At 43.3% G+C, this 27,556-nt stretch overlaps 1 protein-coding gene across 1 annotated transcript; it reads right to left on the minus strand.

Annotated features, from left to right (window-relative positions):
• Window positions 1–26,049, minus strand: LOC133110475 (adipolin-like). The gene is made up of 8 exons (XM_061220622.1): window positions 25,545–26,049; window positions 8,595–8,696; window positions 8,122–8,233; window positions 7,495–7,676; window positions 4,981–5,089; window positions 4,240–4,333; window positions 2,377–2,455; window positions 1–1,663 (listed from the first exon to the last, which is right to left on the minus strand). The coding sequence occupies exons 1-8, from the start codon at window positions 25,716–25,718 to the stop codon at window positions 1,565–1,567; spliced, it is 951 nt and encodes a 316-aa protein (XP_061076606.1). The 5' UTR covers window positions 25,719–26,049; the 3' UTR covers window positions 1–1,564.
• Window positions 26,050–27,556: the final 1,507 nt, after the last annotated feature.

Genomic DNA, 27,556 nt, shown 5'->3' on the forward strand with positions numbered 1-27,556 from the left:
TTTCAGTGGATATTTTCATTTATTTAGCAAATGTAACACAATACACAAGTGGCTTTATCTGAAATGTACAAAAGTGTGTGGAGAGCCTGTTTTTAAATCTACGCTATTACAGAATAACACACTGAAACAGGACGGCAGCAGCTGTTTTTGTGCTAAAAGCATCATTAACATAAATACTATAGATCCACACATATTTTATAGCATTTGACTGAAAAATTGAACATAATTTATAAACAATATGATTATCTATATAATTTATACACATGGAAACATGGTAAAACTTACATTTGCATTACTGTATAAAGAGAATAAAGCAGATACAATAGCACTAAACTTTTGCTACACTTGATCACAAAATGTTATATTAATCACAAAAAGGCCAAGTATATACATAGACTTTACACCATGCTGCCTTTATACAGTATATATATTTATAAGCCGGTGCACTGATTTTACAGTATATTTATGAATAGTTTGTGTGTTTGCGTTACTCTCTCACCCTTCTCACCCACATGCACTATATTTTTAGTGACTGATGTGGTCATTAAATTAGGTTTGAGTGCCTATGGCTCTTCTGTACTGAATAACAATGGAAAAGCCCAGTAACTTATCCAGTGAGACCAGTAACACTTACAGTACTGGTGTGTCCTGGATTAGCTTCAGTCTTTCTGAAGACGACATGATTGGTTTCTACAAGAAATGGTTTTAGTTGTCATGGATATTTGAACTAAACTTTGAATCTCAGTGTTTTGACTTGCAGGTCTCTGCATCGGATTATGGTCTGGCAGCTGTTCAAATGTGCGTTGGCAGTTATTAGACAACCAATCACTTCACCATCACGAAACGTGTACAGTAATGAAGCACATTTACAAGGTGTTATGAAGGTATGTGGTCAGCCTGTTTTTTTTGGACTGTTTCAACCATTCCCTTGAGCTCCACGCCTACGTTTGTTAGACATACAGAATAAAGGATGAGGCTTTGGATGCAGGCAGATTATCAAATGCAAATGTGTGCACATGCAAATCACAAATACAAAAGGATTAAATATAATGTGCCTTGTAACCCTCAAACTGTTCTTTTTTCACATGTACGACAACTGCCCACTAACATCACTCAGGAAAGTGCCATGGCGACCTGGTACAATGTGTGTAACACGCCAGTCTGATAAATACTTCACTAAAGTTAGGCAAGTCTGCATTGCGGAATGGCAGCAGATACTACACTTTTTGTTGCGTGAGTATAAGAAACATGAACTGTAAGGGTGGGAGCTGACATCATAAGGTGAGAAGGTCCATCAGGATGAATATTCACTGTGCTCCAACAGTCAGGATGTTGGTCCGTGTAGCGTCCGGTCTAATGGCCTTGTGTGAATTTCTCACATCTCTTGAGGTTAATAAATATTGGCCATTTGCCCATTGAAAAGGGAAACCTGAGCGTTGCTTTGTCTTCGACCATGAATGTCCCGTAACTCCGCCTCCCCCAGGTTCTGCATGGTGTCCGCTCAGAGATACGAGGGGCACATTGAAGCGACGGGGGTCCCAGGTGTGAGCGAGGGCGGGTGCCGCTACACGCCGATCAGTATTCCCATGAAATCCGAGCCGTTCTGTATGGTGACTGAGGCCCCGGCTCCATTGTCCACAAACACGGAGGTGTACTGCCCAGCCTGTGGGGGCGGAGAGGAAAAGTGTCGTTCAGACACGTCCAAAAATGCACCGCTACAGCAGAGGGGTCCGGTCTGATCTGACGACGGCTGGCGTGGGTGGCGGTTTCTGTTTCACCCAGCACTACGACAGCTGACTCTACTTATCAAGGTCTTGATTGAAAACCGGGATTGGTCAGGTGTTTTAGAGCTAAAACAAAACCTCACATCAGCCCTTTCTGGAAAAGATTGGACCGCACTACAGCGACTATGTCTGTAAAAGTTCATGTTCTCTTAAAATAAATGACAATTAAAGTAGTTTTAGTAGTATTTTTATGAAGATGGTAAGAATCTTCTCTTCACTACGAGAGAGTGAGTTTGATTGCCGTTGTAAACTTCCAGCTGGGATGACAATGTAGCATTATGGTTAAGAGTATGGTTAGATCAAAAGTTGTGCATTTGATTCCCACCTGGGGTGTTACACAAGGTCATTAAGCTGAATTTGTTCACTGAATATCCAACTGTATTGAAAGATAGCATGTCCAAAAGCAATCTCAGGTGTTCTGGATAAAATGCTGAAATCTATTTTAATGATGCTATGTATTTTTGTCAGATTATATTACTTTCAAATGTTTCAATGTTTTTTTTCTTTTATACACAGATGGCATCTTTAAAATAAATAGTTGAGTCTTTGTGTAAGTTTTTTTGTTCAAGCTTACTGATGCAATTATACTTGCCTGTAGTTCCAGAAGCCCATGGACAAACACTGTGAATATCTTGCTGTTGCTTTCCAAGCCAACAATCGTCTCCAAGGACCTGCAAGACATGAGACAGATGGCAGGGATTACACAACTCTTGGTACTGAAATTATGAAACTGTCGGTAAAGATATGAAATATATCTGAAGAGGGGTTTAAAAACCAGGGGGAAATCAGTCACAAGTCATGTATGCTGACCTTCCAGAAAATATATTGAGATTAATTTATAATGCATTTCCTGTTTCTAAATTTTGGTGTCAAGCATATTTTGAAAAATACAGGCCAACGCATATACACCGATGCGTTTGTAGAAAATATCTTTATTTATATCCTTAATCCTATAGAAAAAGTGTCACATACTCCATTACCTGCCTGACATCACTACATAAATGCAAGTGGCAAAGTACTGCCCTCTAAGTGTTTCACACTATGAGATGCTATTTGGACATTCAGCAGAACATCCATAATCACAAACAGTGTAATGTTGTACACTTCTCAGCACTGCCAGGCTTTCATATGTAAACATTATCATGTGTGTGCCTCGCGGAATGTATATTATTCAGCCGAATGTGAACAGCTATACATTTTGCAGTGAATGGTTGAGCTTGCTGAGTTGATCCCAGTTAAGCTTCATGCTCATGAGTATAATAGCTACCCCCCCCCCCCGGCTCCACCCCAACCTCCTTATGCTCAAAAGCCCAGCTCTTCGAGCACAATTCCACATGTTTGAGTTACTCTGACACGTCGGGTGCATGACGGTGAATCAAAACTATACATGACCTGATCTCAACTTGTAGATTTGTATCAAAAAATTCCATTTTCTACCCGTTTTTTAGTTGCTGTTCTTGTTGGCCAGACAGATTTCGATATGGAAGTTTTGAATATTGATTTAAAAGCCCAGCTAAAGGCCAACTGCCTGTTCCAAGAACAGTGGAAAAAAATGTTAAGGCAAATAACATTTTCTCCAAATTGAATACTGTTAGTTGAAATGTTTTCTTCACAATCTTTAAAACATAATCAAACATCTCATACAACTGAGCTGTATTTGGTAGGAAATGGTGCCGTTCCAACATTCAATACTTCTGTCATTTCTCACTGCGTCTACTGTAAATATCAGCAAATGGCTGAACATAATAGGCCCACAAATCCGGAGATCAGTTTAAAGAAATATATAAATCACATCCCTGTGTTATTTATGAGTCTCCTCTGTTTGACGACTGAAACTAAACCCATTCAAACCCTCTTACAACAGCATCATTTCCAGCAGCTGCTAAGCATAATTTTTGCACTGTAAAAACAAATAACAGTGGGTTAAGTTTGTTACTCTTGGCTAAGAATAAACTACAATGTGGTCAAGATCTGGGCCAGATCTTTCCACCTCTTGAGTTGCTGTTTCTCTAAACACTGGTTTATGTACTTGTCTTCTTATTGAAATCCACTCTGGTTAAGAGTGGCTGCCAAATACCAGCAATGTAATGTAACATGATGTGTGTTAAACTAAAGATATTAGGCATGGTTATCATCAATTGCTGTGGGCTGTGATGTGGGGGGAAAGCCTGTAGCCTAGTGTCTAAGATACATAACTGTGATCTGGAAGGTTGATGGTTCAAGCTCCACGATAAGTTCTGCATTGCTGTTGGGCCCTTGAGCAAGGGGATTGGCCCCTGCATAGTCTAATCAGCTGTAAGTGGCTTTGGATAAAAGCATCAGCTGAATAACACATTACTAACAGTGCTGAATGTCAGTATCAGGTTTGTTGTGGGTGTGGTTATGAGCCATGACTATGTAATGTAATGTAATGTAATGACTGGAGAAGGGAGGCGTGTGATTGGTCAGCACTGACGTGTATCTGTGGCAGAGCGACTCGATGCAGATGAGCACGCGCAGGTTGTCCCTCGCTCGCAGCTGGGCCTTGCTCTTCTTCACCTCGCTGTGGTCTGTAACACGGGAGCCACAGTCATCCACTACAGCCCTGCTCTGACACGCCTTAAAATCAGGACCCAAATGAATGCAGAGGACAAGTCCCTGTGCAATATCCCCTTTAAATGCAAACATTCACGCTTCCATTATTCTTATTCAGTTGTTTCTAACAAAAGTGTATAAGAACTCCAAGAATTAATCCTCAGGATTATCTGATTAACAATGAAATGAAAAATGAAATATTTGCATATAGATGATCATCGTCACTTACAAACTAAAAATCCAATTTAATCTGGATAAATGGAACTCGATTGGTTTGGTTGGATTCGTGCACATATTAATACATATTAATAGGTACAACCACCTATTATGTACTAGTCCTAGAAAACTGTCAATATTAAAACAATTTACTGCACACACATGGTTGAAGACTGAAATTATAGAAGATGCTTGCACCATTCAGAAATTTGAGACAGAATAAATTTGTCAGAGCATGAAGATACAATGTACACAAAAAAATGTGTCCTTGTTTTTATAGCTTTGCACTGAATATCTCCAAGTCAAGGACCAACCCAGAGCTACTTTATATTTGTGCACACATTTGATGCCAACTGTACAAAGAGTGGACTGCATTGTACAGAGTTGAGAGGACTCTGGGTCTCACCGATGTGGATGTTTGCGGAGAACTGGTAGATAGCAGTGACCTGCGCTGTGAAGCGGCCGGTGGAGAGGTCCATCCCAGCGCCCCGGAGGAAGGCTCCTTTGGCTGGGGGCTGGAGGAATAACGGAGAAAGGCCTGAGATTTCATATCCCCAACAGGGCTTAACATTGGGCTCTAACTAACATCAGTCAGAAATTTCAAAATGACTTAAAATTACTGGCACCCCTGATAAAGATCTCAAATACAAGAACTTTCGAATGCAGAGTAGTTTTCTTTAGCAAGCAATTGCATGTATGAGCAACCTTCAAAACAAATCTTTAACTAGATAAACAACTACGTCCTTTGCAGTTAAATGATACAACATGAAATCAAAACCTATACTGTGAAGTAAGTATATTATTTGCATGGTGTTATTTAAGCAGTTAAGTTAATTATGTGTACTGTCTCCCCAACAGGATGTTGCTGGAGATGTGGTGCATGTGCCGCTCAAGTGTTTTTTGCTCGCTCTGAATCATGGACATGTGAAGTTGATCATTTTCTGCTCAGTAATTGTTTTGTAATTATGCCTTTAAACCGTGTGCTGAAAAATAAAAAGTATAAATATTCAAATATGGCTTATTTAAAATCTCATAACCACGTTATCCCCAATGGTAGTCATGGTAAACCCCTAATGGTAGTATGGCAGCTACATTTAAAATATACAGAAAGCAGGCGCCTATCTTTTTCAGAACTCAAATTATTTGAGTGTTTTTGAAAAAGAATGAAAGATTTAAATACAATCTCATTCCCTGTGTTTATTTTATTTATTATTTTATTCTGTTTTTTTGCTTTATCAAAGGTTCCAGTCAAGGACATGTTCAGATGGTTCAGATGCCTGGCTTCTCTACGTAATGTTTTGTTGCCATGATAAAAACATTAACACAAAACAAAAATGCAATGCACCAGTTTTGACAAAGCAGGAATCCATAGAAGTGGGTGTATCTAATGAGGATCGGTTAGGCTAATATGAACAAGTCTCGATTTAAATCCAAGTGTATTCTGTTCAGACACATCCATGTCTCATACTTGACAAATGAATGTTTGTTGTGTATTTCAATGTCATTACACATCCAATCAGATATGTTCTATAATATGTACCTTCAGCATATTGTCTTTATAACATGGAGGGCAATGCCGTATGACACTCCCAACTGAGGGATATTATTTTAATGCTGTACTAGCAATAATTCACTATAGTTGCTCTTGAATTGCTATGCTCTTCACAATACCAGAAAAAAAGTATAATTAGTTTAAAAAAACAAAACTGAACTGCAGACATTCATTCAAGAAGCAAGGGAGAGGAACTAGGCTTAGTCAAAGCAGAGGATAACTGTCATCCAGAGCAATTCGGCTTAGGAACAGAGTGGCTCCGATCCACAAATTATTTTAAATGCTGGAAGGCACCAGCAAATGAGGGGAGCTAAACCCTCTCACCCTCTCCATTGTCTGCGAGGCTTTCTCTGGCAGGAAATGGCCCCGGCAGCTACGGGACGAGTGCCCACCTGACGCGTAACACTCGTGCAATGTTGCCGTAGCGTTCTGGCGACGTTTCAGAAACGTAATGTCTCACGTGGGTGTCGGCATCTCTGCAGCAGCAGCAGAATGCCGGCGCTGTGGTGCCGGTGGTGTGCAGACGGGTACCGTGCGAGCTGGAATTAACCACTGAGCCGCGCGCACAAACTCTGCGGGAATGCCGAGGATTTCCTCTGACAAGCCGATGCATGACCCCTTAATACGGCAAAGTTTGTGTTCATCTCACGCCCACTGTTAGAGTTAAAGTTTGTGTTCATCTCACTCCCACTGTTAGAGTTACTGTTTGTGTTCATCTCACTCCTACTGTTAGTTAAAGTTTGTCTCTGTCTCATGTGTTCATTACATTTTATGTAATAGCATGTGAAATTCATGCGAACAATTTTAAAATCAACTGGACGTTGCTCTGGATAAATGCCTATAATGTATAACTGGGTAAAGGCTAGTGGACAAACTGTATGTTGCCTCATACAGGCTGTATGTGAAGTACAGCATGTTCTGCACATAAATGCTCATCTGTGTTCTTATGAATGACTGGACTGAGCCCTGAGTCATGGTCCTGGGCATTCCAAATGGGGGAAAACGTAAGTCCCAGGAGGAACCCTCGTGCTTGTTTAATAGTCTTGTCCTTATTGACTTATTTTGGGCAAATTTTCAGGTGCGAGCACCCTGTATAATGGACACAATGCAATGGAGATAACCCCCCCTCCATTTTTTGGCTAAAGCAGTTAAGAGTGAATAACAGAGAGATACTAGCATGAGGCACACCCTCCTCTTTGCCAAGCTACTGTCTGTTTGACAGTCATTTTCAGATGCACACATTGAGCATCGTGTATAAACATGGTGCCATGGAGTTTTTTTTGGCTACAATAGCCAAGCGCGAATAACTGAATGATACCAACATGGGTGCTACCTTTGGGCACGCACACCCCCTCCTTGCCAACCTACTGTCTGATATGTTTGAAGCTCCATCAGGGTTTTCTTGTCCACGATGACGGGACCCTTGAGCCTGCAGTGGAAGGCCTCCTGTATCCTCCTGTATGAGGTCATGCCCTCCAGGGTGATCAGGGCTGGGGGCAGTGCGCTGGGGCTGGTCCTCCTGTCCACTTCTGCCCGTCTGTCTGTGGCCTCTGGAGGAAGACAGACAGACAGACACATCTCCCAGTTACTCAGTCAGCCTTGTGGAACTCAACCAAGGTAGTAAAACCAGGTAAAACCGGTAATACGGCAACAGAGAAATGATGCACACCAAAAGACTTGGGAAAGGTGCTGGGTCACGGGAACATATAGGAACAAAAACAGAAGACTCACACTACCTTCATGCTTCATGGAACCAATAGTATTTATTGTATCATTGTATCGTTTTGACCACATTGGGTTTTTTTTGGGTATTAAATGAGTGTGTAAGCCTTTCTTTTTTGTTCCTAATGGGTTTGAATACACATGGACAGTACAATAAAAAAGACAGATCAAGTTCATCAGGATATATGAGAAAGCAGGCTAGTGAATATCTGTAGACAATTTGTGGATTACCATGTCCCTTAAATTATTTTTGAAATGTTGCCGTATTCTTACTTCGGATCATGTCTTTGAATTCTTGGAGCAATGCCTCTTGGGTCACTTCTGCCCCAGGAAGTCCTGGGGGCCCCTGTGGCCCTGGGGGACCCGGAGGGCCTGGGGGTCCAGGCTGGGAAAGTGGGTAAAAACATGGATCATCAGACATGGAATAATCTAATATAGCAGGAGCACACATTAACCCTTTCAAGAGTAGATTTTGTGGAATGTTTCTTCAAAAATCTAGATGTCGGTGCTCTAGAACTCAATTGCTTTCAGTTACAGTTCCAGTAGTGATTGTTACGTCAGCATTAGAATGTTCATTTAAGAACACCTTCTGATTATATATTTGTGATCTCACATATTGAACGACTAATAAATGACTGTTGCCCTTCACCAGCATTATACATTTTGGTTGTCAGACTATAGCGTGATTGAGGGAACAGTTTAAGGTTGTTACAAAAAGTCTGGACTTATTGAGCAGTCTGACTCACCAGCGGTCTTTTTCTCTTACGGCACTTAGCAGGGTTTCCCACTGGCCTCTTCACAAAGTCCATCCAGGACCCGAGGGGGTCCACACGCTGGTTCTCTGCAAGCTGTGAGGATCGAACATCAGCTGCATGTCAGGTTAACATTTAGGCCAGCAAGCTATGCACCTATGATATTAATTCATTTATTAAAATTGCTTAAAAAAAATGTTTTTATTTAAAAGCACTCCACCAAGGCTCATTTCCATGGGAAGGCCCCCATGTGAGGGAGCACTGTGTTTAAAGCGAGTCACTTCCTTACCAATGTCACCTTGGAGCAATTTGTCAGACTCCCTGAATGAAACTGCACAAACAGTGTAAGACTAAGAAAATAAAAACAAGTTAAAAATACCAGATTACGTAATAAAATAAACACGGTTAATCACTTTAATGTATTCACTTGTAAGATGCAACTAATGACTGAGTGGTGTAATATTTACATATTTTCTGCAACTGGCAATTTCAGCTTTATATAAACTGTTTGCTTGGGCCCATGAACTCATATTTCATAATCATAATAGGTTTGAGTATTCAAAAACATTAACCCTTTAAAGAGTAGGAGTTAAAATAATATATATAATTCTAAATCTGTGTTCTAGAACACCAGTAGTGATTGTTACGTCACCATTAGGATGTTCAGTTAAGAACATTCTAATCGCATATTTGTGACCTTACACCTTGAAGGGTTAATGAAGAAAAGGCTCACCTTATTTTTTTAGTACTTTTCCATCACAACAATTCTGAGAAGTGCTAATTGCAAGATACATCAGACACTTGAGTCTGATTTCTCTTTTCCCACCATCCGCCAATTCAAAACATTGTAACCACATAATAAAATCCTATGAGTCATAATTTCTGCTTATGAACCATCAGTGGAAAAATGTTGCCTAAAGATACAATTAAATGGTGCCAGACATCAGAACAGGTTACAGTCTGTACCCTCTCTCTCTCCCTCCCTCCCTCCCCCTCTCAAACCTGTTCTCAAAGAGCCAATGGGCTCTGAGCAGTGCCAATTGGCAAATGCAAATTCCAAATGAAAATTAGTGCAATGAAATGTGCTATTTAATGCCTAGGTAATCTATAATTGCTTATTTAACTGATTGAGGAGGAAAATAAATATTTTATACCTTTCATCTGTGTTCTCTGGATCCTGAGCTGAGACTGTGGCTCATTAAGATCAATAGGTTTCTCTTAATACAAGCATTTTATGACCCAGTACTTCAGAACTGACCTTGGCATACTAATGCCAACAAACAAGAGATGTAGACCCAACTAAGTGCAGTTATGAAGTGCAGCATGTTCCTGAGAACATCAAAACAAAATGTTTCATTTAAATGACTGTTCTATCAGGTCAACCATCATGTATCCAGTTCCTCGGTGATGGGTAAAACCCAAAATGATACACATTAACATATAGCCTGACACTACAGAGCTTGGGATGCAAGGATACAAAATGGGTCCCATCATGAATGAAGAATTTGTCATGGCTTACAGCTTAATGGATGCCTATCAGAGGTGCAATGAAATAGGACACTGTAGTTGTCCCTTGTGATTTGTGAATTGGACATTTGTCGATTTTTTTAGGATTGTAATACACTATCTATATATAGGTGCATACAGAATGTGTGCTTTCTGATTGTCCATGAATCCATCCATCCATTATCTGAACCCACTTATCCTAAACAGGTTCGCAGGGGGGCTGGAGCCTATCCCAGCATACATTGGGCGAAAGGCAGGAATACAGGGACACACACCATTCACTCACACACTCATACCTACGGGCAATTTAGACTCTCCAATCAGCCTAACCTGCATGTCTTTGGACTGTGGGAGGAAACCAGAGTACCCGGAGGAAACCCACGCAGACACGGGGAGAACATGCAAACTCTGCACAGAGAGGCCCCGGCCGACGGGGATTCAAACCCAGGACCTCCTTGCTGTGAGGCGGCAGTGCTACCCACTGCACCATCCGTGCCGCCCCTTTCTGATTGTACTATTTAATAAAATATACTGTAAGGCATAAACCAAACTGCCAATGCCACTGCTTTTAATTTGGGTCAACAGTACTCTCGAGCGATACAGCATATGGTATTTGAACATAAACAATGTATGTTAATCATAGATACTCCCTTGACATTATATCAACTGACTGCTTTTAGACTGACACCAAGACTGGGACCAGGCACAGAGCTAGAGCTTTCTGAGATGGAATTTGTTTAGATATGTGAGCCAAGACACGGCTTGCTTATCCTGAAAAACTAACAGGCCCCTGTTTCCTGCTGTACTTCATCTGCAGAAGACGGCAAACCTTATTTCCATTACTATAAACCTGGAGACAATTCCACATACACCTATACAGTATGTTTTTTTTATTGGAACCGCATGGTTTTGCTTTTGTGTCTGGGACTGAGAGAGAATAGACAGAAGCACGTAGATGAACGTGCACGTAGGTGCACGGTCCGCACATTGTCGACAGAACGCACGCCCGCTGTGCACTCACAGGGTTCAAAGGGCCGTTACAGTACGTCAGCATTGAAGTGATTATCTGCTTCTCCGTGTGCTAGACTGCACTCATCTTCCCAGCCACCTCACAAGGGCAACCGGGGTTACCGACAACAGCTAGGGCTGCCAGGGGATTTTCAAACACCCGTGCTTGCGTACACATGTGCGTACATGCACACATAAGCAAGGTTCGGGTTCGCTGACCTGGGGGCAGCTTGATTGGGGGGGGGTTGAACAAATTGCCGACTGGGGGAGTTATAGTGGCGACAGAAGTATTTAAAAAATAGCGGTCAAGTTTCAAGCTATTATTCAGATTGGACATTTATACAGTCTGGCCAGGATCACAAACCAGACCTGGACAAAAAACTGGAACCCAAACAATAGTTGAAGAAATGGCTCTACACGTGCTAGCTGTATCTTTGTTTCCGACTTGCTTTTGATTAAATAAATATGGCTTCATTCTCAATTTGTGTAGAGAAGGGGAATACAATGCAAGAGAGGTTCTCTTTCATTATGTCAAGTTGCACTGAAGTATCCCCAAAGCAATATCCCAGGGTTTGTACATGGAATAAGGTAGAGCAGAATTATGCAATTACATTTCATATCCCTTCAATTCTATGAAAAAAATACATTTACAATGGAGATCACTGTATATCAGCACCAATACTGAAATCCAAGAAAAAGGAAATGTCACCGAAGTCTCAGCGCTTCACTCTCCACCAATTCACTGCAGGCAACAGTAAATCTATTTTAAATATATTTTATTTTGAAGTTATTTTTCGGAGGGCTTTGTGGTCGAGAAGCTAGTTCAAATGTTGCCATTCTTGGAGTCGCAGGATTAGAGGGGATCGCTGTCAGTCCTGCATAAACAAGATTGAATCTGCACACACTGAACAAGAACAACAATAGCTGTACAAAGCCAGCCTGTAATCTGCCAGCTCCACTTCTAATCCCTTCAATTTAGAAACATAATGTAGCCCCTTTTCCCAATGACAACCTCAGTCTCTCGCTGTTTTAGCACTTTGACGTTGTAGTCAGCCTACACTTGTAAGACTGTTCCCCCATCTCTGTGGTCTTTCGGTGTTAAGTCATAGTTCAGCGCAGGAGAAATTGCCCGCATGAATAGCAGTCATAAGCCCATGCCAGGAAACGGGCCTATATTCCTGTTATCTTCTCTTATTGTTTGCACACTATTGTCATTAAATGATTAGCACTGTATCCCACAGAGGAGGCTCTTGTGTTTTGGGGAAGCCTGTCTGTAATTAAAGCTATATTATTGCATTTGCTTCAAGGGGAATATAAAATGGCAACTCATGCATAACTTTACCACTTTTGTCATCTTGAAGCAATGTAACCTTCTGAGACCCTTTTCTGTAAGACCACAAACATTTGTGTTATTGCTCAACCGAAGTCCCTGAGATGAACCTCTCCCTCTTCAACTCCCCTCTTAGATCTCAGCTTCTGGCAGTTGTCTGAAAACCTGTCTGGAGCTTATTCATACTAGCTCAGTGGTTCCCAATTCTGTTCCTGTAGATATACTGTCCAGTAGGTCCTGACTCCAGCCCTAACACAACAGACAACAGCAGCACAACAGCAGAGAGACGCGCAGAGAGAGACGCGCGCAGAGAGAGACGTGCAGAGAGACACGCAGAGAGACGCGCAGAGAGACGCGCGCAGAGAGAGACGCGCGCAGAGAGAGACGCGCGCAGAGAGAGAGACGCGCAGAGAGAGACGCGCAGAGAGAGACACGCAGAGAGAGAGGCGCAGAGATCTACACAGAGATCTGCACAGAGAGACACACAGAGAGATCTGCAGAGAGACACACTCAGAGAGACACGCAGAGAGAGACGCAGAGAGATCTGCAGAGAGGGAAAACAAGGTGTCGATCTGCAGCCTGGCCACATTACCACCTGTACTCTGATCAAAGAGGCGGAAGGAGGGGTGATGAACAGCGAGTTCTCCCTCTCAACACAGAGCTTTGAGTGACAGCTCCACTATGACACATCAAACGGTTCGCCCCGAGACCCAGTCCTCAGTGAGTTACTACTGGAGCACCACATCGTCATTCCTGACTTCAGTTATAAGCCTTATTAGCCTTAAACGCCTCCATGTTTAATATTTTTTTTCATTAGTACTGTACATTTGGTTCAGATCATGCAATCATCCCTTTAGGCTTAAGAGCACTTCCTATACAAGAGCTGCCTGATTTAATGTAATTCATATTGTGTACATTTCATTTGGGCTTACTCGTTCACAACAAGCCAGTGATGGTAGCAATAGCATTTAAATAGCTGGTAATATCAGGCAGAGCTCCCCCCATATGAAATCAGGTCATGTGATTGGCAGGGATTATACCTGATAAACATATTGTGGATTTTAATATTTGAAACAACTTCAACATCAGGCTCCTTCAAGAGAGGCAAAACAAAAGTCTTATGTTTAAGGCTATTTGCATTACTGTGCGATGTAAGGAACTCTTTGTCCAAGACAAGATGCAGTGTCCCATGAAGGAATTTCATTTTATAGTTTGGATAACTATTAGAAATAAATGCATGAAAATTGAAAATTGCACAATGTTATCCAACTCAACCTGATGTAGAAGCCATTCATGCATTTGCTAAAAAATGTTTTTAAAGGTGAATTTGTGTTTGTGTCTCTTTACTGTGTTCCTAAGGAAAATTACTGGCAGTTTAATTGAAACTGCGTAACGCGGTGAAATGTTTCTCCTGGGGCGGCAACCAAAAGAAAACGTAAACATAACTGTCAAAACCTGCTTCAGAGCTAGCAATTTAGGCTTAATTTGTATTCCATTCCCTCGTGCCTTGGAGACCCCACTAACTCAGTGGTCCTTGTTGGTGGTTATTTTTAAATTTATAACCACATGGGTGGTACTTTTCTGCATAAAGAAACCGAAGAGAAGTTTGTCTGGACCTAAAATGAGACAAGATGGCTTGGTGAGGTATAGCCATACACCATATTATATATATGTAATATGTAATATCTACAGTATGCTTTCATTACTTCAGTCAGTCCTTAGTGAGTTAGTACTTCGTGTACAAGCATGCACCAAGGAATGTTGATGTCTACACGTGCTACTGTAGTAGTCCAAATAAACAAAGTTTATCTCTAAAATTAAACTGCCTTCAGAGAAAGCAGTAGAGAGAGAGAGAAGGGACAGAGATCAAGAGAATCAATAGCAAGCTGTATTTTAAAATTGAATACAGCTCAGAATTCGCCATGTTTCACCTCAGGGCATCTCTGCGATTGATCTCACACCCCAGTCACTCTGACCTGCAGGGTGTAACTTCAGATGGTCGGGCATGTAACCAAAAGGTTGCTAATTTAAGTTGCGAGCAAACATTCAGCTCTTAGCAACAGATTTTAACCAAAAATATGGAGAAAAAAAGCTGTGCAATTAGGACAAAATGTTCAATAATGAAATCTTCCACTGTTAAGCTTTGCGATGCTGTTTACTTACACAGCAAGACAGCAGAATGATGTTCATGTGTTTAATTCATGCAGGGTTTGTGTATGGGGGGGTGAGGGGGGGTTCTGCAGACGTCGCCAGGCGCTTGCTGTGAACCCAGCCAGAAAGTACTCAGAGGGGATTACTCTGGAGACAGGCCCATGATCTATCCTCTCTTGGCTGCTTTAAGCGAGGGCACCTCACTCCCCCTGTGCAGCAGTCTAAGCTTGGGTGAACACGTTTAATATAGGGCCATCAGGAGAGTCAGAGGGTCCCCCAGCCAGTCCCCCCCCCTGCCAGAAGAACATTCCCTCCAACCCCTACTGTACACTCAGTGCGCACTTTCTTAGGTAGACCTGTACACCAGCTTGCTAATGCAAATATTTAATCAGCCAATCATGTGGCAGCAACTAAATGCATAAAAGCATGTAGGCATGGGCAAGAGGTTCAGGTTTTTCTTCAGATTAAATGTCAGAATGGTGAAGAAATGTGATCTAAGTGACTTGACCGTGGAATGATTGTTGGTGCCAGACAGGGTGGATTGAGCATCTCAAACTGATCTCCTGAGATTTTCACACATAACAGTCTCTAGAGTCTCTGCAGAGAATATTGTGAAAAACAAAAACCATTCAGTGAGCAGCAGTTCTGAAATGCATTGTTAATGAGAGAGGCCAGACTGGTCAAAGGTGACAGTAACGCAAATAACCACACATTACAACAGTGGTATACAGAAGAGCATCTCTGGGGAAAAGAAAAAAAAAAGTCTAAAATACCAAATAAAGTGAACCCCCAATCCACACAGTAAACTGTCCAGTATTAATTCAACTCTAACGGAGTCCAAGGGATGATACTGTATGTATTGGTGCTCCTGTCATTGCCCTTGACCAAGGCACTGGTCACGAGCACTGGAGTTGATCCGAGGGCGCTGCACTGTGGCTGCCCACTGCTCCTAAGTAAATAGGATGGGTCACGGGGTTCAATAACATTTCTTATCTTATCTTATTCTGTAAGAGTCGATTTCAGAGAATATACTGGTCCCTATTAGCCTCATCTGCAGTCTGTTATGAGTTGTTATCTGAGTTGAATTAACTGGACATTTTACTGTGCATTCAGTGGAGATCAAGTCTTTCCCTGTATATTTATGGCCTAGTCGAAATTCCCAATTTGCATGAAATGCCAATGATTCAGCTCCTAGTTTTACTGTTTTGTGACCAAATCTGCCAGAGAGAAACCTTTTGATGTTAATTATCAACAGTATCACGCTGTGCACAAGTTATGGAGAAGTACGGTTTCAATTTTACATCTAATGATAAAATGTGTGTTATGTCATGTAGAAAATATGTTAGTAAACAAGCAGACCTTTGAATAATGAGGGAATGTTTGTGCTTTCATGAACACAACAAACAACAGACCGATTTCAGCCTCAAAGGTCCATAGGCAAAAGCTGGAATCTAGACATCAATTGGGGTGGAAATCTAGGTTGAGACCTTTTGACAAACGGTCTAAGTTAACCCCAATATGGCTCAGGTTTTACCCGGATATAGTCTGGCAAGGCCCTAGTTGGGGCGGCACGGACGGTGCAGTGGGTAGCACTGCCGCCTCACAGCAAGGAGGTCCTGGGTTCGAATCCCCGTCGGCCGGGGCCTCTCTGTGCGGAGTTTGCATGTTCTCCCCGTGTCTGCGTGGGTTTCCTCCGGGTACTCCGGTTTCCTCCCACAGTCCAAAGACATGCACGTTAGGCTGATTGGAGAGTCTAAATTGCCCATAGGTATGAGTGTGTGAGTGAATGGTGTGTGTGCCCTGCGATGGACTGGCGACCCGTCCAGGGTGTATTCCTGCCTTTCGCCCAATGTATGCTGGGATAGGCTCCAGCCCCCCTGCGACCCTGTTCAGGATAAGCGGGTTCAGATAATGGATGGATGGAAGGCCCTAGTTGGCTAGAAAATGTTCACTTTTCAAATATAGCTGGGTTTCCACATGAATGCCTAGATGACATTTCACTGACATTTCACCACAAAAATGCTCACTGGAATATGATGCTTTGTCCTTAACTTTAACTTTGTCCTTAACTGCATTGGCTCATTCCATTACTTGCACACCATTGCAAATTTGCCTTTAAATAGGTAATGGAAACACCTTTCTGTGGTTCTTTGTGTAGTTATTGACTAGTATATTTGTCAGTGGGTATATTACTTCAGTAACATAAATGAAATGGTGAATTGGATTGTGAAGGAGCCGTTTGCTGGGGTCCCACTTCCAGTGGTGCAGAAGTCAATCCAAGCAAGTGGACTGCTCTGAGCAAGATAATGACTTAACATATGTAGTTTCACAAATGGTTAGTGGGCACTATAAACAGTCAAATTATCAAACAGATAATGTGAATATAACATTAGCGTGATCCTTCACGTTAGATCTCTAATTAAATGTAAGTCGAATGATCAAATATTCAGCTGTTAAGCCGTGCTATTCTGTTTGGTTCAACATTGACACGGCAAAAACTATGCTCATGCTTTTAATTCATGCATGCATAAAAAGTGCATTCTTTGCTAGTAAGAGCGTGTGAGTGAGTCATGACACATTGTGAAATCTCTTGGGGTTCAAGCAGCCTCCTTGCCATAAAGCGTCTGCACTAAAGGGGACCCCAAGGCGGGGCGAGGTGCGCTTTATCTGGGGTCTGTGCCAGTGAAAGGCCAATATGAGTAGGAATCAGCATGCATTCCAACCCATTCATACTTTTTCTAATGCTGCTCATATCAGTCAGAAAAATACTTTGTTGCTTGCAAAGCCATCCTGTTCAGCTATAAAGAGAAATCTCTGTCATACAAATAACTGTAGAATTACTTTTTCATTTCTCTTCTTAAAAAAGCGGTGATTGAATTAGTTTCATCATTGCTTGATGACTGAAGTATACATTTGAAGACTGAAATGGGACAACTGAAGCATACGTTTGACGACTGAAATGGGAGGACTGAAGCCTACGGTTTATCCATTACAGAATCACTGCACTGAGCACAGAAGGTGTTAAAAAATGTCTATAACCTTTTTTTTTTTTCCTTTTAAGAAAAATGTTTGCTTGTCTTCAATTTTCTCCTCGGTGACTCACATATGCATACAAGGACACACTAAACAATGCAGAGCTCTTCAAATCAACAGCCGTACCCTGTATGGCTTCATTAAACCCTAGGTCCACACAAGTCTCCATATGCAAACAGAAAAGTTAATCTTTCCATCAACAAGGCAGATTGAGTCATTTATGGAGGTAGGCACACAGACCAGCAAACATATCTGTCAGCAAGGGTAACTGTTGAGGGGACAGGTAGCTCTTAGTTTATGAATTTATAACGTTAGAGTAGATGTTTCTTTTTTTCTTTTTGCAAGAAATCAATCCAGGTTAGCTTTAGGGGAAATCAAACATAACACAACACTTGAGCAAGTGAAGAAATGAGTGACGTGCGGTAACATTAGTTTTCTTTGAGTATACCTTGTCTAACTCCTGGCACATATTGAATAAAATACTAACTATAAATCATTTTGGAATAAGCTAAATGCTTATTAAGCAATGTTGAACTTTGTCAGCATAATGTCACATAAAATAAAAACTGAGTTTTGTGTCTAAGATTGCTTATATATTTCCTGTAGTATATTGGCGAGATGGACAAAGAAAGTAATAGTTATGATAAATATAAATTTGAAGAGGCAGGACTATGCAGATTAACTAATGATAATCTTAAAATGTTTTGGAGACATACAGTGCCCTAAATGGTAAATGGTTGGCATTTATATAGCGCTTTTATCCAAAGCGCTGTACAATTGATGCTTCTCATTCACCCTTTCATACACACACTCACACACCGACAGCGATTGGCTGCCATGCAAGGCACCGACCAGCTTATCAGGAGCATTTGGGTGTCTTGCTCAGGGACACTTTGACACAGCCCGCCCGGGCAGGGGATCGAACCGACAACCCTCTGACTGCCAGACGTCTGCTCTTACTGCCTGAGCCATGTCGCCCCGTGCCCTCCAAAAGTAGTATTTTGAAGATCAAAACATCTTTTGTAGATACAATTTCTTTTTACCATTTTATAGAAACTGCTTTTGTATTCAAGACCATGTCTCTGAAAATTGTGTGTGCATTCTGAAAGAGACCCAGGCCTCAGGCATCAGAGTAAAATAATGCAGCTCACAGTTTAGGCCTTCATATGAATTTACAATCTGACCAAAACCAGCACATGATGAGCTTCATGCTAGATTAAGGGGCCCCCATAAATCTGGCATAAATCACAAATTATTAAAATAAAACTTAACTTGAAAAGTTAATTTGACCTTTTTTATGAGGTGCATAAAGCAATTATTTTCTAAGAAAGGCCAAGTCCTTCAGTACATTTTAATGTGTAGTTTCATTAAAACTAATCTCTTTAATAAAATCACAATATTTCCACAAGGTATTGAGGCAGTAAAGGTGGAATTAATAGAGTGGTCTCCCTGAACTTAAATTACTCAGTGTTTTAACTAACTCTAAATGGCCTACTGAACTATGTAGTAGGTCACTCCACCCCACAGCCACAATTTAAATGCTGTTTTTGTAACTATTGTAATTGAATTCCAGCCCCCTGTCCAGCAAACCTATTGGCTGTGTCCTCATCAGCTGACCCTCAGACAGGCTCATATTGTAACCTTGGAATTATAAGGTTCTATCATTGAGTAGTTTTCAGATATTGAGCTTCAAAGCTTTCACATCAGGAGTCGCTGAGGGATAATATGGCCCCATGACGTCACCCACACAGACACGAGGTGGAGGAGTCGCTAAGCGGATAATATGGCTCCATGACATCACCCACACAGACATGAGGTGGAGGAGTCGCTAAGCGGATAATATGGCTTCATGACAACACACAGCCCCCCCACAAATAAAATAAAGAAAACAGGGGACGCAGCAGCCAGCAAGAGCGGACATGTGCAGATGCCACGGGCCCCACTTGTCAGAAGCCCGTCCCAGCCCACGCTCCCTGCTCTCTCCCGCCAAATTCCTCTCCGTTTCGGGACGCCTCCACCCCTGCCGCTCTCTGGAAGCCATGTTTGTACAGTAAACACTGGTACCTGTTGAGGCGACGGGCTGTTTTCTTTGGACCAGTGAAGCGAGAGGGAGGTGGCAGGGGGGGGACTGCACGTGCTGAATGTGAGGATTTGGGGATTGGGGGGGAGGAGGGGGTGGAGGCTGTGTGCGGGCCACTTAGCCATAAATCATCGTTCATCGCTGGAGATGGGAAGGAGAAGACACCAGCACTCTTCCAGGGAGCTACACTCAGCCGTTACTCAGAGCGGCAAGCGCGACGTTAGCCCAGGCCTGGGATTGCCAAATCCGTGAGGGCTCAGAACTGCTGGTTTTCCACCCTCCCTATACCTGGGAGTCAGGTGTGAAGAGTCTGGCCAATCAGTAGCACTAATAGTTCAGTTAATTACCTGGGTGGAAAGAAAACCAGGACTGGATTTGGATTTGAGGGTCAGATTTGAGTGACCCCTGGTCTAGGGACAAACATGTAGTGAAGGGTACAATGGACTCCTCAGTGGTCAGTGGAGATGGCCAACCCTCCCTTGGGCCTACTTTGAACGGCCTCAATGTATTTTGAGGAGGAATCAAGTGAACTAATTACACAGCACTGTCAGGGTACCAAGAGCCCCACAAACACAGAGCCATAGTTTGCTTCCTGTTATAACTGAAGTCACTGTTATGACGAAAGGTGTAAATCTCTGGAGTTACCATGAAAGGACATAATTTTGATTCAATATTTAGCAATATCACAAATTTTACTATGATACTATCCAAAACAATCCAATATAGTAAAACTAAAAATATATATGATCCAGCTAACACAATTCTGTGATAATGTACATATTCAAACAAAATTAGGTTGAGAGTGCAGAAATGTGTGGACATCACGTTTAGCAGAAGGGAAAACGGGGCTAGTGCGAGTGAGGATGACGTCGAGTTGGAAATGTAAACAATGATTTTAGTAGTGTTGCTAGAGAGGATTATGGATGTTTTAAATACATATTTTGCTATGATAATTTTTTCCCACACACTGACTGCATCTGAACTTTGCCCTTTGACCCGATACATTGATCTGGATGTAATTAATCATTACACCCCTCCTTCATACATCTCATGGTGTAGGGAGAACTGGTGGGGAAACCTGCAGCTCAAAATCCCTGCTTGGGTAGCGAGCAGTTTCCACTGGGGATAAGTGGCTTTCTGTTCCATTTAAACCCAGGTCAGATCAGAACCCTGACCCTCTGTTCTTCTATGTAGGTGTAAGCCAGCTACTTGCTGAAGGGCCAATTGTGTCCAAACTTCCATCCATCCATCCATTATCTGAACCCGCTTATCCTGATCAGGGTCGCAGGGGGGCTGGAGCCTATCCCAGCATACATTGGGCGAAAGGCAGGAATACACCCTGGACAGGTCGCCAGTCCATCGCAGGGCACACGCACCATTCACTCACACACTCATGCCTACGGGCAATTTAGACTCTCCAATTGGCCTAACCTGCATGTCTTTGGACTGTGGGAGGAAACCGGAGTACCCGGAGGAAACCCACGCAGACACGGGGAGAACATGCAAACTCCGCACAGAGAGGCCCCGGCCGACGGGGATTCGAACCCAGGACCTCCTTGCTGTGAGGCGGCAGTGCTACCCACTGCACCATCCGTGCCGCCCGTGTCCAAACTTATTAAAGGTAAATAAAGGCTATATTTGGCAATCTCAGCTTACATTCCCTTTTCAGCACTTCTTCGAAACATGAACTGAATTATGTCTCGAATAAACTTAGCTTGCCCCTACTCTGAACCCTACCCTTAACATGCTGCTCTTGTCTGTACAATATGTCTCGGAGAGAATATTTCTTAAGTTGCAACTAATCAGGAAATTGCACTGGGATTGGTATAGGTGATATAAAATAAGATCAACTTTTCGGCATCAAATTAAAAAAATCTGGTGCATTTTCTGTCTACTGCCATTTCTTCTGAGGACTTCAGGAGCACTGAATTGATAAAGAAAAAGTCCAGTTTATGTATGTTGGTGGTGATGGTACAGACAAGGACAGTGTGTGGCTCAGTACCCTGCCTATTCCTTTGTGAATACTTTCAACCAGACAAGAATGTAGAGAAGAGGCAATGAGAAGACCCTGCCCAAAGTGCCTGGCCCTATACCCTGGCCACTTTCCCATTGCTCGGTACCCAGTACTCCAGCATAGGCGCCTGCTGGATTCTCTCCCTAATTCCAGCGAGAAGGTGCCATTGTTTGTAACAGAAGTGTTTGCAATTAGAAGAAGAGGTGTTAGAGGAATTCCGTTGTGTTCTTGTGTGTTCCCAGTTGAAACTTGTTTGGTTATTAGTTATTTAATAAAATAAAAACCTTGGCTGCTGAGGTGTGAACCTAGGGAGAGGATCCTTCAGGAGCCACTGACCACAGGGACTGAATCAATCAGCTAGGAGCCACTAACCACAGAGACTGAATCAATCAGCTAGGAGCCACTAACCACAGGGACTGAATCAATCAGCTAGGAGCCACTAACCACAGAGACTGAATCAATCAGCTAGGAGCCACTGACCACAGGGACTGAATCAATCAGCTAGGAGCCACTAACCACAGAGACTGAATCAATCAGCTAGGAGCCACTGACCACAGGGACTGAATCAATCAGCTAGGAGCCACTGACCACAGGGACTGAATCAATCAGCTAGGAGCCACTGACCACAAGGATTGAATCAATCAGCTAGGAGCCACTGACCACAAGGACTGAATCCATCAGCTAGGAGCCACTGACCACAGGGGCTGAATCAATCAGCTAGGAGCCACTGACCACAAGGACTGAATCCATCAGCTAGGAGCCACTGACCACAGGGACTGAATCCATCAGCTAGGAGCCACTGACCACAGGGACTGAATCAATCAGCTAGGAGCCACATGTTCATGTTCTTACTGTCTTTCCATGCTAATGTTCAAAATCCCAAGAATAACAGAACTACTGCAATAGTCTGAAGAACAGATTATTCCCTGTTTGTGCCCCCTCATTACACTTGCACACACACGCACACACGCACACACGCACATGCACACACACACACCGCGGGTGGGAGGGACATAAGTGGCAAACTGAAAGGGGCTGAGATGAGGTCAGAACCACAGACTACTTAAAAAAACATTTTAAAAAACCAACACAAACTCCAATAACTGTCCAAAGAATGCCAGATTAACAGAGTGTGCAATCAGCCCTGTGCCTGAGCCTAGTCTCCAACACTGAGGTAGACAGAGCGTTCCTGTTCCCTGCGCTGCCGCAGAGCTGACAGGGTGAACGCGGGAGGCAGCTTGGCACGAGGGCAGCAGGGACCTAAGGAACGTCTGAGAATGCCAGCACAATGGGTGGGCCGGCAGGAAAAAACAAATTGCCCCGTGGAAAATCCCAAAAAAGACTCTACTAGAGACAGAGAGATAAACACATAAACAGGAGCTGGCTGGAATTCCACACTTCGCAAAAGAACGTTTCAGGGTTGATGTACGACTGTTTATTTCACTGAATTAAAAAAAAGAGAGAGATTGCTGTCAAAACAACCCAAGCACTTGATGCAGTGCTGTTTTTCGCAGTAGACTGAACTGTGTATGAAGAAAACGGATGATCATATGTAAGTACAATATAAACACAGTAGTTAAGGGGGGGAATTATCAACATCTACGTAGACAAACTAACAGAATACATGGAAATTATCCTAAAAATCCATTCTCTTCCATATAACAATTTAAAAAAATATTTAATTCTACTAATATTAAAACTATTACTCATAAATGTATTAATTATATCTATTAATTTTGTGTGACAGGCAGAGCAGGACATGACATGCCTCCATTGCAATGCAACAGCCTTTGTCAGTCTGACAGTGCCTTCCCTTTAAATTAATTTATGTTATTAATTACAGGAACAATAACCGCAGACACGCTTATGTAGTGGCAACTATGCCTCATTGAAAAATCTTTGAGAATAAGTGCATCTAATGTACAAGTTTAGCTAAAAATCACTGGCCCAACAATGGCTTCTTATCACTATTTTTGTATAGTGGCCAGGGTTAGGACAAGGGCTAGGTAAGATGATCCTGGGTTAGCAATTAGGGAGCAAAAACTCTCTGCACTTTATTTAACCTGAGAAGCGCTCTGTATGGTATAGGTGACTGACAGGTTGAACGGCCACTGGAGAAGGCATTCTTCACATTCTTATGGTGGTTCTGGGTGTAGCTCCACCTACATTTCGGCCCTGTTCTCACCCCTTGGCGTGACCCAATAGGGCACCGCTGTCTTGCCCAGAACAGCGTCCCCACGTCAGTTCAGGTTAACTTGTCGGAGAAATGTGGTTTTCGCATTCTGATTTGGGAAAGTGTGGTTTACGCTCTGATGGTCACAAAGAGCTCATCGCAGAGATGAACACATGACACATTTATCAGTGAGCAGTGTCACCACCAGAGAGTCTGAGGCCCCAAGAACAGACATTGAGTCCACCCCCAAAGAAAATCCTATGCTCTAATATTTCTGAGGGCCCCTGTTAGTCAGGGATATGTTAGTCAGGGCCCTTGGAATCATCCTAATTTCAACCTACCACCCCCTCTCCCCCACACAAGCCCTGTCAGTGAGTATAGGGGTGGGAAAGCAGAAAAAATTTTTTTGACCCCTTTTAAGTAATGTGGTCCGTTTACAACTGGAAAATGGTGGAACATGTAGTGCTTGGATATGTGAAAAAGACGCCTCTCAAGTAATTAAGCATTCCAGAAGAGGACTAATAATGTCTACACGATGAGTACACGCCATGATAGACATTTCTTTAATCTCCCTGATCATGTTCCAGATCACACAAATGACAGCAAAGACTCAGTCCTTATTTCACACAATCAGCACCTGCAAACTGGTGCACAAAGTGCTGCAGGCTTTCCAGTGCAACTTGCATTAAATAATAAAACTTAGGCTGACATTTTGACTCACCATATGTATTTAATTCTGACTGAGCCTGTGTGTGATCCATTGCCCCTTTAAAATCCCTCATATGTTAATGTCACAAAGGTGAAATAAATGCATATGTGGAGTCCTCACACAGCAATGTGCAGAAAAGATGGAACATGTTTTTTCGGCAACACATCTTGGCTGTTACACAAAGTAGAAAGTGAATCCAAATATGGTTCTATGATTTAAAATCATCGCAAAAAAGCTGAATGTACAGGTATTTTTATGATTGCTTTCTCATGAGGCTTAATGATTTATATACCTGCATAATAATTCTGCAAAGATCTGGGGCTAAGTGAAACCTCAATTGATATTGCACAGCAGAAGATACATTTTTGGGAGCCAGTTTGGGAGTAAGGAGTCAAACTAGCCGTTTGTATTCTTGCACATCCCTGGTTGATTTCAGCTGACAGGATCTGCCGAAGCAGCCACACATCGCACTGCATTCCGCCAGAGACAGTGGTGACGCGACCATGCAGTAGGCACCCACATGTGGTTTGATTGGGTTGCGTATTCAAACAGACGCGACCGCTCAAATAAGAGAATATCTGCTCACAAGCTTCTGTCTAAGTTAAGACGCATGGACACAAACAATAGAAGCACGTTAACGTGTCTACATTTAGTTAACTCGGTGCCCAGTTGTTTTTTTTATATGCTCCCTTTAGTTAAACAGAATTTGTGCCCAGCGAAATTTTCTGGGACCCTGAGCAAAAAGACCATCCGGCAAATGTAGCTACGCGACTGCCCTAGCCACTGTATGGAGGGACCTGTCAGGACCAGCGGCAGTGCACACAGCAGCCTGGAAACCCAGGAGCACTGTGCCTGACACCGACCTGCAGCTCCTGCCAAACGCAGCAGGTTCACGTTACTACGGAGACCAGGATTTGGGGTGGGGAGGTGTGGGACCTACCTTGGTGCCTTCGTCCAGCTCCTCGCTGTTGGACAGGGTGCTGTTGTGCGCCTCCGTGTGCTGAGGGCTCGCCTCCTTCTGCCTCCTCCTCTCCTTCCTGGCCTGCGCCTGCGGCAGGAGGAGCCACTGCACCCACAGCGCGGCGGCCGCCACGGCCAGCGGCCAGCACCTCATCCCGGACCGTCAGGGGGCGTGGGGCGGGCGGCTACGCCGAAATCTCCTCACTGGGAGGTGCCTTAATCCACCCGGCGGGCTCCGAAATGCCACGAGCTAAAACGAAAGTGTCCCAGGTTTCCTTGCAGTCTGCGCGCGCTTCAATGCCAAGGATTTTGGACAAAGACAAGAAGCTTCTCTACCCTCAGGCTTCTCCTCTCTCGCACTCTGTCTCTCTCCCTCTCTGTCTCTCCCTCTCTGGCGGTTTCTATGGCTTCCCTGGCGACCTGCACACCAGCGGTCCAGCAGAGCTGAAGGTTCACTCAGCTATGAAATGCATCACGGTGGAATGGTCCCGGAGAGTGACAGATGGCCGCAGACCTGGCTCACACACGCCCATTAGTGAGAGTTTTCACACTCTCCTCTCTGTGGGGGGGCGGGGAGGAGCTAGGAGAGCTGGGGGGGGGGGGGGGGGGGCTGGTGGGAATGGAGGGGTCTCTCTATCTCTCTCTATCTCTCTCCCTCCCTGTCTTCATATCCCTTACAGGTGCTCTCCAAAGAGAAGGATAAAAGTCCCAGAGACAGCCACTGGCCTCCTCTCTCCTCTGTCCTGGAAGAGGTCCTCTTCAGCACCTTCTAATAGTCCCCAAACTTTCTCCTCTGTCCTGGAAGAGGTCCTCCACAGTCCCCAAACTCTTTCCTCTGTCCTGGAAGAGATCCCCTTCAGCACTTTCTCACTCCACTCTGTCTGGCTTTCAGCAATGCAGATCCACCAAGGCGATCCAACCCCTCGATGTGATGGCAACACAAGTGCTCCCCCTCTCAGTCTGTGAGCAGTCTCTGTCTGTCTCTCTGAGTGTCTCTGTGGAGTGTGGTACCTCCTCGTGTATCTCTCTCTCTCTCTCTCTCTCTCTCTCTCTCTCTCTCTCTCTCGACTCAAGTGTTTTCAGTCAGTTGCTGCATTCTCTCTCTCTCTGCCTCTAATTTTCTCATCGGCAAATTGGCAAAGACCCTGCTCTGCTTTGTCTCACAGATGAAATACGCACCTCCTAAGATACTAAAGAAGGTATTCCTGGAGAGTGTGTCTGTGTGTGCACAAGGTCGTAGGTGTGTGCTACGAATATGTTTTCATAGTTGTGTTTGTTTAACTTTATTTAATATAGATATGAGTTTGTATCCAAGCAGTTGTGAGGAGCTTGAATACCTGTAGAGGGGAAAAAGACCCCAGGCAGCCTCTTGTGTAATCTCTTGTTTGACAAATTGCCAAGGAAGGAATTCAGAAATCCTGACGCAGTTCAGAGCAGAGAAGAATCTGTTGTGATGTTTTTAGGAGGTGTTGAAATTCGATCAGCCTTTGCCAAGCGTCGCCTGCGAGGATTAGCAGATGGGAGACGCTCCGCTCTTCAGCCCAGGCAGGAAAAACAAACGGGTGCAAAAGCAAACAAATGAATCTCCGGGGTTCTGTGTTCAAACTTCAAAAAGCCTTCACTCGGTCGCTCCCTCGCCGGTGAGTCATGTTCAGAGTTTAGGGTGACTGGCTCCAGAAGACGGCTGCACACACTGTCTGAGAAACACAATGCAGGGAGTAAACCTGGAGGATCCATCACGGGTGTTAAGCAACATGGATAAAGTGATGCATAGCCATCATACCTTAAAAGTGCCCTCATCGCTGCATGTTCCACACGTGACCCTGCTGTTCTGTACCCGCCTGTCAAATGTCACATTATAGGGTGTTTTTGTGAAAGTTAAATCCACAGAGTAACATGTTCAAGGTTAAATCAACTCTCATAGAGTACATATGGTTTCTATATGGCTCAGTTGAATTAACACTTGACATTAGACTGTGCAGGGAAATAATT

The sequence above is a fragment of the Conger conger genome, chromosome 14 (assembly GCF_963514075.1).
Source record: "Conger conger chromosome 14, fConCon1.1, whole genome shotgun sequence".
NCBI classification, from domain to species: Eukaryota; Metazoa; Chordata; class Actinopteri; order Anguilliformes; family Congridae; genus Conger; species Conger conger.

What these genes read in the sequence shown, in the direction of transcription:
- LOC133110475 (XM_061220622.1), bottom strand. Translation starts at nt 25,718, where the DNA reads ATGAGGTGCTGGCCGCTGGCCGTGGCGGCCGCCGCGCTGTGGGTGCAG. An exon ending in AGCTTCAAACATATCAGACA is followed by an intron (nt 5,090 to 7,494) that starts GTAGGTTGGCAA and finishes TTATTCCTCCAG; the next exon opens with CCCCCAGCCAAAGGAGCCTT. An exon ending in ATGGGCTTCTGGAACTACAG is followed by an intron (nt 1,664 to 2,376) that starts GCAAGTATAATT and finishes CCGCCCCCACAG; the next exon opens with GCTGGGCAGTACACCTCCGT.